The sequence below is a fragment of the Lipotes vexillifer genome, unplaced genomic scaffold, assembly GCF_000442215.2.
Source record: "Lipotes vexillifer unplaced genomic scaffold, Lipotes_vexillifer_v1.1 scaffold278, whole genome shotgun sequence".
Taxonomy (NCBI): domain Eukaryota; kingdom Metazoa; phylum Chordata; class Mammalia; order Artiodactyla; family Lipotidae; genus Lipotes; species Lipotes vexillifer.
Window position 1 is genome coordinate 5,610,786 of NW_006769677.1, and position 11,739 is coordinate 5,622,524.

General features: G+C 40.8%; 1 protein-coding gene across 1 annotated transcript in view; it reads right to left on the reverse strand.

The window, feature by feature from the left end:
- The window catches only part of QPCT (glutaminyl-peptide cyclotransferase), a 28,873-nt gene that overhangs the window by 15,508 nt on the left and 1,626 nt on the right, over positions 1-11,739 (reverse strand). Inside the window, exon 2 of the mRNA XM_007445786.1 lies at positions 4,892-5,038. Coding sequence (XP_007445848.1) covers positions 4,892-5,038 — 147 coding nt within the window. The remainder of the gene's footprint in view (positions 1-4,891; positions 5,039-11,739) is intronic.

Here is an 11,739-nt window from a genome sequence, read left to right on the forward strand (position 1 = left end):
TATTACACATTTACAGGTTGTCTTTTCATATAAAAATAATTTTTAAAACTTTATAACCTTTTTGAAATTATCACTCATATCTCATTTATTTTGTTATTCTCCACAATTCTTAGTGCTGAGCTTTGTACACAGTAGACTATCAGTAAATATGGGTTGATTATAACAAATAAGTTATTCTCAATGAGATTATATAAAATTATATGATATGGAACATTAATAGTTTGACTAGAGAGAAATCACTGCATCTAAGACAAGTTTTCCAGAGAATTTGAAAATAAGTTATCCTCAGACTTTGGCGAAAAGAAATTTTTCCATAAAGGGGTCAATCTTAAAAAAAAATAAAAAGCACATCCTCCAGAACATCTGGTATCCAGATGATGAACTGCTCCATAAAATGTGTTCAATACCAATAGCTGCCTGCATGCTTACAAAATGAATTGGGATTTTAAAAAATATATCTGTTTAGCTTTGCTCAGCTGAAGTCTCACACACAAACTCATTCCTCATCCAGTGAACAGGTTTTGGCCACAATTTCTGATATCTGTGTTGACACTAAAATCCACAAAAGCATCAGCAAATGCCCCAAAAAGAGTTCTGCCTGAACTAACATTTTTTATTCAGTATAAATATTTTTATTTATCTTAGCAACTAATTTCTTTATAAACAATCAAATTGGCTGCATAATCTAATTAGGTCACCAATATCCCTTATTGTTGAGTTTTTGGCTTGCAGACTTAGTCTGCAAGTTCCCACTATAATTCTCTAGAGTAGGCTCCAAAAGCTACTGCTCTTCTCACTAGAGTGCCCCTAAACAGGGAGTGCTTGGCTATGAGAGGGCATCTAAAGCAGCTGTGCTTCTCTAACTACAGGTAGCAAAAGCCTCTGCCTACCAGGCATGCAAAAGTACAATTTAGAATACAGACTGTATTTTGGATTTCTATACATCTATCTTTTTAAATAGAGAAGGGAGAAAAGAGACAAAGAGAGATGGATAGATTGAGACACAGAGAGATGGAGATTGAAAAGAGAGACAAAGAAAAGGATATGAAAATAGAGGGGGAGGGCTTCCCTGGTGGCGCAGTGGTTGAGAATCTGCCTGCCAATGCAGGGGACACGGGTTCGAGCCCTGGTCTGGGAAGATCCCACATGCCGCGGAGCAACTGGGCCCGTGAGCCACAACTACTGAGCCTGCGCGTCTGGAGCCTGTGCTCTGCAACAAGAGAGGCCGCGACAGTGAGAGTCCCGCGCACCGCGATGAAGAGTGGCCCCCACTTGCCACAACTAGAGAAAGCCCTCGCACAGAAACGAAGACCCAACACAGCCAAAAATAAATAAATTAATTAATTAAAAAAAAAAAAAAGAAAGAAAGAAAATAGAGGGGGAGACAAGGAGAGAGAGACAGAGACAGGCCAAGAGTGAGAGTGGAGAGACAGAGAGGAAGAGAGAGAAAGATGAAAGTAAACATGGCATTCTACTTCCTGGGGAGGAAGGCCCCAGGGGATTTTAGGTTAACACTGGTGAATGATCCTGGGTCAAATTAATTAAACTTACATTCTCATTTCCAAGTTCTGAGAAACACTGTCATTAGTAGACCAGATTTGTTTGGAGGAAGCAGATCCTGCAATATTTGCAATAAGTCTGCAAACAGACCATTGTCTGGATGCTGAACTCTGCCACTGGGGACTTCAGGGTCCTCCTCCCTTTTGGGTGGACCATATACTAGTCTCTCAGGCTCCAAGCTGAAGGCCCTCCACCCAGAGCCCTCCATTCAGGGATACACATACCTTTCAATGAAGAAAACTAGCTTTAGCTACTCAGATGCACTGGACATACATAGGGGATTTTAAACACCAAGTTTCTAGCTTGCCTCTTTTAGACAAAGTTTCTGGCTTGCTCCTTAGTGAGACTTTACCACCCTGATTTTTTAAATTTATTTTTTATTCCTCTCTCAGCTAGATATCACTGAAATCCTCTAAAATTTAATACTTTCAAAGTATTAAATTTACAAATAAAGTATCTTCTCAAATAAAAATATTCTAAAAATCCAACAGGCAGCTTTAGGTCCATTGATCAGAGACAATAAAAATGCAGACTATGGGATATTTTTCCCATATTATCTTCTGAAAGGGAATTCATAGCAATGCACATCTTTATTGATAACTGATAAAAGTTAAATCACTAACCAATTTTATATCAAGTCCACACTTTTTTTAGATTTTAGAGTCTTCTTTAATTATAACCCTGAAACTCTATGAATTATAAAACATCTGATCTAGTGCTCAAAAATGCTTTAGTAGAAAAAAATAATTTTCCACAATTCTTGTCAAAATGTAGTTCAGAGTAAAAGGTACTGATCCTAGTCAAATTAAAGCCATTAAGTGTAGTTCCCTTATAATAACTCAGTGTCATCTACCTCATCTTCAAAAGAGGGAACCATTTATCTTCCACAGCTTAGGGGACAGCTTTCCTAAAACTCATGGTAATTTTCTTTCCCCAAAATTATAAAATCAAATCTCTTAAGTGAGATTTCTAACACAACCATCCTGTTAGTGCTACTACTTTGTCAGCCAGCCCATGTGCAGGTAGCCCAGCAGCTATTCCCAGCACATTCCAAAGCACCGTCAATAAATTTCTCACTTGCCTCCACCCCACATGACATGGAAGATGTTATTATGGATTCTGTAACACTTTTAAATGAATATGAATTTTTAAAACCACGACAGAACCTATATGTATTATTTGTGAAATCTATTCTGTTGAAGTTAAAGATCAAATAGCAATATTTGTTGTCTTTATGGCTTTCTAGAGGTCACAGGCAAGGAACCTCAGGTCTGAAGTATGCACATACATTTGTCGGTATATACTTGGCCTTCTGAGCAAATGGTATGGGGAAATGAAAAAAGTGGAGATAAGTGAGCGCTACAGACCTAGATTTTTTCTAATGAGGAACTGAGGATTTGGGGAAGACCCAGTAAGTGCCATGAACTTCTTTTAGAAAATGCTTGGGAGACGAGGCCCAGGGGAGGTCACTGAAATGAGTGGTATGCACCTCACTCTCCAGCCCGGGCTTGAGAAGATACAGAGCTGGACACATTTGTAAGCACACACCACAGAGCTGGTCTCTCCCTGCTACCACTCTCCAGGGATTGGATGGAGAGGTCAAGCAGATACCAGTCCAGGTTCTGGCCTCATCACTGCTACATGTACAACCTTGAGCGAGTTAATTTGCATACTTAAGAGTTTTTTTTTTTTTAATTTATTTAATTTTATTTATTTTTGGCTGCATTGGGTTTTCATTGCTGCACGTAGGTTTCTCTCTATTTGCGGCGAGCAGGGGCTACTCTTCGTTGTGGTGCGCAGGCTTATTGTCATGGCTTCTCTTGTTGCGGAGCACGGGCTCTAGGCGCACGGGATTCAGTAGTTGTGGCTCGCGGGCTCTAGAGCGCAGGCTCAGTAGTTGTGGCGCACGGGCTTAGTTGCTCTGTGGCATGTGGGATCTTCCCAGACCAGGGCGTGAACCCATGTCTCCTGCATTGGCGGGCGGATTCCTAACCACTGCGCCACCACAGTAGCCCCCTCAGGTCTTTTTAAATCTGTAGCACTGGGAGAACAATTGTACCCACAATTATTGTGTGGATGGAATGAGACGATCCGTGCAAAGACCTCTGTAAAGTGCCTGACCTAAAAAAAGTGCCAGATGAACATCAGCCATCACCAGTATTATTCCTCACTCTGCCTAGAGCTTGGAAAGAACTAAGGTGCTCTTTGGGTCTCTGCCACCTAAGTCCTTAGGGGAAGCAAGAGCTGTTTGGATAGAAGACAAGAGGCTAACGGGGCAACAGACAATGGCATCTGGGCTCAACTTGAAAAGCAGAAGCCAAATACTGGATAGAAAGGAAGAGCCCACCAGCTGTGCTGCCCAGGCCTTGCAGGTGTCACTCTGTCACAGTAGTGGAGTGCCAAGGTGTTTGCCTGAAGTGTTAGGGCAGGTGGGCTACTCTCAGAGGAGGATATGAGAGGCCAGCCTCACCCCATTCCTTCCCAAGCTGTCCCTTAAAATGGGGCTACTTTGAAAAAATACTCATTCAGAGCTGGGGTTTCAGATTGCTTAAGAGGACTGACACTAAGGAAACAGAGAGACGGTCTAGCCCGCCTTATGGCTTAATCTACCCTCTATAGCAGTGCCTTTCAAACTGCAGTGTGCAAATCAGTGTGCCTTGAAAACAGATTAGTGGGTCATGACCAGCTTTTAAAAAATCATAATAATAAATAGTAAAATAGAATTAATATCAGGGTAGATTGCAGGTAATAGGAGTATTTTTCATGAAACTTTTATATCAGTTAACTCTATGTTTGTGTATATAAAATGTAAAATATATATATTTGTTTACCATGGGCCAGATCAGAAGCCTGAGAAGCATTGTACTGGACAGAGTAGCTTATCACTGATCTTGACTCTCCCTCCTGGGAGAATACAATTTCCCAAAGGGGAATAAAGGCTTGTTAGGACAGTAACTCACTCTTGACCCAGAGCGGTTAAGAAAGAAATGTCCAAGCCTGTTGATATTGGGTGTTTAGGGTCCAAGAAAACTCAGTTGGGTACCTGGGGTTGTGTCATAGAAATGATCAAGAGTTGAGTACTTAGTACCCTGCCTGATGTTGCACCCCAGACAGAGATTTCACACATAAATTGATTTAGGTTAACATGCATCTTTTTAATTCAGAACAGATATTTGCTCTCAGTTGTTTGGTTTTCTGGGTGCTTATTTTAGTGAAAAAGATGAGATGACAGATCTGAATATCAGACAACTCAGCACTTCAGGCATAATGTTATCTCTCATGTGACAGCAAAGTGTTCGACAGCCTTCAGGTTTGTGTGCTGTTTTCTTACCTGGCGAGCAGCATAGCTTCCAGGGGATCCAGGATATCGCTCAATCAGCAACGGTCGTAAGTCATTTTGCCACATTTCAGAAATACTGGTGCCTTCTGCAACTTGTCGAAGAGACGATAAATTCAAAAGGGCTGGTTGGTGATAATTCTGAGGATCAAATAAAATATTTAACTGGCTATCATTTCATAATATGTTTAAGACTTATCCTGAGACACTTGCAGTTGTAAAATATTCGCTTTGAACCTCAAAATAAAGGGATAGCTCTTACGTTATACAAAGTAAATTAAACTACTCAACTTTAAAATTGGCCCCTTAGATCTAGAACTTAAACTGTTTTGGCAGCTTGTTTTTAAAACAGAATTAATATAATGCTTTGAACCTGAGAATTAATATTTACCACTTATAGCCTGTGTAATTTTAATAATTTTTCTACAATTGCTTTGTAAAACTAAGGTTTACAAATAACAATTGATATTCTAGTTTTAAGAAAACCTAATATTTCAAAAACTACAGCCAAAAAACAATATAATTTGTTAGCATAATTGCTTTATAAAAGCCAGTGAGGTGTTACAGAATAAGTATATTCTTGGGGTGAGAGAAACTAGATTCAAAGTTTCTGGCTGCCATTTATAGGTTGTATGACCTTGGGCAGGTCCCTTAAATTCTCATTCCCCTCAAAATACTAATAAAGGAATTTGAGCTAAATCTGCACTGTCCAATGTGGTAGCCACAAGCCACATGTGCCCATTAAGCTCTTGAAATGTAGACAGTCAATGTGTGTAATACACATATTGAATTTCAAAGACCTAGCATGAAAAAATGTAAAATATCTCGCTAATAATTTTTATAGTGATTACATGTTGAAATGAAAATTTTTGATATGAGTTAAATAAAACATAGTATTAAAATTGGTTTCACCTATTGCCTTTTACTTTTTTAATAGAGCTACCAGAAAATTTTAAATTACATATGTGCTTCACATTATATATTGCTATTGAATAGCACTAACCTAGATGATTGCTGCAATTCTTTTCAGCCAGAGCTTGATGATTCTATAACCCACTAAATAGTATACCTTTTGCTTTCAGTGAAAATTATTTTAATATTCTATTAATGCTCACACTCTTTGGTACACTTATATATTAATTAAGTGAACCTTAATTTAAGCAGCTGAACAAACATTCAAATTTGTATTTTGGATATTACTTTACATGTGATACGTAATGATGAATCATTCATTCATTACATGTTTATCAGGTACTCAATGATGGAATGTGTTACTCCTCCCCATAGGGATCAGTGTGATTCGTTGATCAGAGGATTTCTTCCCTAAGGGGAATGTTGAAGGTAACATAAATTCTTTGGAATGCAAAACAGAGCTCAGGGGAGCCCTATCTATTTTACAGCTTTTTCCAAGACCAGTGTAAATTGACTATGTCTAAATTATCATATGGCTATCTCCACTCCATGGGAAACTGTGGAATTAGAGAATGCTTGTTGCCTAATTACTTATACCCATCTACACTTTGCTATGCTTCAGCGTCACTCTCAGGTATTATCATGCAAAGAGCATGGGCTGTGGGTCCAGGCAGCCCGCCCTTCAACTCAGCCTCTCAACTCAACTCCCCACCACTTACTAGCTGGCCAGATTACTTAACCTCATTAAGGCTTAACATTCTCATCTGTAAAAGGGAGGTAATAACACCTACTTCCTAGGGTAATTATAATTGAGCTAATACATGTAAACTGCCTCAGTAACTATTTGGAAAGTTTTATTAGTTCTATTACCGTCTATCAAACATTAAGAGGGATAGAATTCCAAGCTGGAAAGGCCACTGAGAGATGATTATCATCCAATCTCTTTGCTTTCTGTCAGTGGAAACTGAGTCAGAGAAACCAACTGATTTTCCCAAGGTTGTAGGAGAGTTACAGGTAAGTTCGAGAGAAAGGATCCTGGCCCTGTTGATTCCCCATCCCATGCTAGTTCTCCTCTGCCTTCCTACACTGTCTGTGAACTTCCACTGTTAAGTACAATGTATCGATGCTGTATCTGGAACATCTCAAGGTTTGTGTTTATTTACTGGTGATACATTTTAAAATATATTTCCTTAGTAAATTTGCTGCTGCAGCCTTTAAACTCCTTGGCACCTCAGATCTAAGTCCTCCTGTTAACTCTCAAACAGCACTTTGAGAAGGAAGAAGGAGCTAAAAGACAACAAAAGAAATGTGAGAAGTGAAAAGAGAATGGAGGAAAGAAGTCGGAAACTCACATGGTTAATTACTACTTAACAAGGACCAACAAGAGCCTCCGGTCTCTCCCGCTGCCTCACAAGCCCCATGCAGGGCCACTCACCGCCCCCACCCCCCCACCCCCGTTCACCATGCTTCAGTCACCTGGCATCCTTCCAGGACCCAAAGCGGTGTGAGGCTCAGGCCTCCTGGGGCCTTTGCATTGTGGTGCCTTCTACCTTGAAGGCTTTCCCCTTCCTCTTCACCTGGCTAACTCCTGCTCATTTCAGGTTGTAGCCCAGAGGCCTTGTGTGTTTACTTGTTTAATGTCTGATTTCATGCAAGAGGTCAACTCCAGGAGGACAGGAACTCTCTCTCTTATTTTCCACTCTCTCCCCAGAACCACACAGTACCCAGCTCACGTGGCACACTCAATAAATACTGGATGAATTCATCAAATGTGGAATCGACAGATGAACTATTTTTCTAAAATAGTTCAACCTCACTAAGATTATGTTTACATAATAATAAAGTAAAATGGGCATGTTTGCCATCATATATACCAAATCAGTTGAATGAACAGAAATTATAAAGTCAGGAAAGACAAGTGGCTGCCTGCTGCAAAGGGCCAGGAAGTGCTGTAGGTCAATGTTGGTGGGCTTTGTTCTTTTTGAATTTCTGAGAGTCCATGCTTGTGATGATTTAGAGTTGAGTTGGCCCAGCAGTCATTGTGACAATCAAGAACTGTTGTGTCAAAGGCTGTTTGGCCAGGGGCTCCTTTTCTATGCACTATTACTCCATCCCAGAACCTACCTGGTCACTGTGGTCCTTCACTCCATGTCCACAGTGAAAGGAAATCAAGCTGATGTGTAAATGGGCAATTTATATTAAAGATTGCTGTCATGACCTCCCCCCGCCCCACTGCCCACCTGCCCAGTGGGGTGGAGTGTCACTCCAGGACCCTTTGTTTTGGATGTGTAAGATCCCCCTGTCCAATAAATCATTCATGTCTCTGTCACTGTCACCGGGCTCTTTCTCTAGCCTTGAAACTAGGCAACTACAAGGCTTGCAGGCCTGCGGGGTACAGTCCAACAATTGGTGAGCCAAACAGGGGGCCAAGGAAATTCCCGTGAGCCCCGAGATGTTGGGAAATAAGGACGGGGAGGAAGAAGATAGATATATAAATAGGTGATTTATGGAGGCTTGAAAGAGTTCTTAAGAGATTTAAGAAAAAATGGGAACAAAATAAATAACCCTCCAGCATCTCTACCTGTAACAGATATCGTGGATGAAACATAGTTGACAAATAGCACCAAAAAATGCTTAATGGATGAATAAAGGGTAAGCTCAGCAGACAGGCCCATCAGTGCTCCTGAATACAGACACTTACCTGTGTTGATCCTCAATCTCCTGGGCTCACCCACTTAATGAACATACTTCAGTAAAGTGCCCTCCTTCACCCTGCCTCCCTGGGAATAAAGATGCCCCTGTGAAATCACAGAGATTAAAAGCTTCCCAATCAGTGATGGATAGAGAAGGGGAAACAGTCACACTCAGTTAATTACTTAAGCCTTTCTATTGATATTTATTAAAGCCCTGAATGGAAAAGCATTCGCTTTTTCCAAACTAAATGGCATCCATTCTATTTTTGTGGAGGCTGACTCTCAGAATCCAGTAAATCTAAACATCTATGTGGGGCTGAGAGGAAGGAGGAAGAGGGGAAACCTGGAAAGAAAGTGTGGGCTGGGCATGAGGAGAGTAAACAAATGAGGCAAAATTATGTTGAGCCCAATGTTAAATGCCAACCCCCAATTATTCTAGGTTTATTTCAGTTAAAAGGCATGTAGACAATTTTCTATTGGGACAGGCATTCTCAGAGGAATGAGTCTCTATTACAGCCCCTGCCTTGTCTTTCATCCAGGCAGAAAGGACAATAAGTCTGCTCTGGGTGACAAGAATCTTTCAGCTAAAAAAGTGTGACCCAGATATCCTACAGCATCTCCTCTGGACTAATCACATGGTGCCAGGCCAAAGAGGAGTTTAATTACATAATTTGTAGAGCTGGCCCAGCTTGCAGAGGGATTTGAGGTCCCCAACCATTGAATTAAAGGGAGAACATTACAGAAGCATAGCCAATTCAATTCTAGTTTCCATCCCATATGAGCGTCTCCCAGATAGCACTCAGATTAACACCTGTGTCTACTGCAAATTCAACCCAGCCAGCATTTACTGAACTCCTTCTGTGTCAGATGCCACTGATATTACAAATGCAGTTGTGGAACAGTTGGGAAGTGAATAAGATAAAGTTCTGTCTTCTTTAAAGGCTAGCAGCCCTCTATCTAAAAGCAAAGTAGTGCAGGCTTTGAAAACAACAATTTAGGGCCAAATCACAGCTCCCTTACTTACTAGCTGTGACTAGGAAAAGTTTCCTTATCTGTATAATGGATGTCATAGTACTTACCTGCCAGATGGTAGAAGCTCAAAAATGGCACATTTTCTTTCTCCCTCTACCACCAATACCCAGGCTACCACTGGCCCCCTGTCCCTTCCTTGGAGTCTCCATTGCTGCTTCATGATTCATAAGAATCATGATGGGTAGAGGGGTAGATGGCTAAGAACTTTTAGAACCATGGAGGAGGGGAACCCTAAGTTTTTTAGAATATATGTGGATCCAGAAGCAGAAGAATGTGAAATGCTGTGAGAGCAGTAATTGTCCTCCAGAACTACCCTGGAGGAGGACTTTTAGGTGAGGCCAACTTTCCTGTTCAAGGTTCCTCTGTTCAAAAAATCTGTCTCTCCACCCTCAATATGACTCAAATAATAAAGGAAAATTCTACCAATTAAAATATGTTGGGTCCCAGCTTTACAATAAAGTTTGGAAACAACCTAACTATCCAGTAATAAAGGGATAGTTAAGCTAAGGAAAGATGAGGGCTCTTCAGTTCACTGCTGTAATGGTGGTCAAGTTTCCTCATCTGTAAATTGGGGATGAACGTACCCTCCTCACAGGGGCACAGTGAGATTCAAGTCAGATGCTTATATATAGAATCCTGGTACCCAGATGCCAATGCCCCTAAATATATACCTATGGGCCCACCTGTGAATCTAACAACTTATAATATTACTTCTATGGAAAACAATGTTTACAAGTTTCAAATAAGCAAATCACAGTCTTCTAAATACAACCAAAAATTAGGGTTGAACTGTTTTTACATATTAGATCCCACTGTTAGAGACACACCTTTATTTCAAAGCAAAGAAAATGGATTTCAAAATCAATGCTTCCTTTACCTCACCTCACCTTTCGGCAGACCAGGGTGCCAAGGGCACACCCCACGTGACTAAAATAGCTAAATGCCATTCAGAGCAGAAAGGCATGTATTTTAGTGTGGATTAATTCATTTCCCAGGCTTCAAACTGTACGTGACATCTGGAAGACTTTACGAAAGCCTGGAGAGTAAGGGAGGGCAGGGGGAACCAGGAATCAGGAATTGTCATGGTTGATTTTGTCATTTGCTTCATTAGCTTGCACCACTTTAAAGGAAACAATTTCCCAACAGAAAAGCGATCAGAAGTTTCTTAAAAAGGGATTCGTGCTTTAAAAGACATTTCTCAAAAGTTAGAGTCTCATTCATTTAAAACATTGTAAGAATCCAGCACCTTCTCCCACCCACAAATACATCCTGCCTGTAGATGATCCCTTCAGAGCAGCTCCTTCAAACAGTCCCCACCTCATTTAGTTCCATTCGTGTCCATGTATCATAGACACATTTGGTGGCTCCACATTTCGGTAGTTAATGCCCCTTCCCAGTTTCTGGTCAGGAAGGAGAAGATTTAAGTCTGTGCTGAATCCCCATGGGAAGTTTTTCTTTCTTTTTCTTTTTGCTAAGATTTTGCTGATTTATTTTTTTTTAATAGATCTTTATTGTAGTACAATTGCTTCACAATACTGTGTTAGTTTCTGTTGTACAACAAAGTGAATCAGCCATATGCATACATATGTCCCCATATCCCCTCCCTCTTGAGCCTCCCTCCCACCCTCCCTATCCCACCCCTCTAGGTCATCACAAAGCATGGAGCTGATCTCCCTGTGCTGTGCGGCTGCTTCCCACTAGCTAACTGTTTTACATTAGGTAGTGTATATATGTCGATGCTACTCTCACTTCGCCCCAGGTTCCCCCCTCCGCCCCCCCACACCATGTCCTCAAGTCCATTCTCTACGTCTATGTCTTTATTCCTGCCCTGCCACTAGGTTCAACAGTACTTTTTTTTTTTTAGATCCATATATATGCATTAGCATACAGTATTTGTTTTTCTCTTTCTGACTTACTTCACTCTGTATGAGACTCTAGGTCCATCCACCTCACTACAAATAACTCAGTTTCGTTCCTTTTTATGACTGAGTAATATTCCATTGTATATATGTGCCACATCTTCTTTATCTATTCATCTGTTGATGAACACTTAGGTTGCTTTCATGTCCTGGCTATTGTAAACCGTGCTGCAATGAACATTGTGGTACATGTCCCTTTTTTTTTTTTTTTTTCTTGCGTTATGCGGGCCTTTCACTGTTGTGGCCTCTCCCATTTGCGGAGCACAGGCTCCGGACGCGCAGGCTC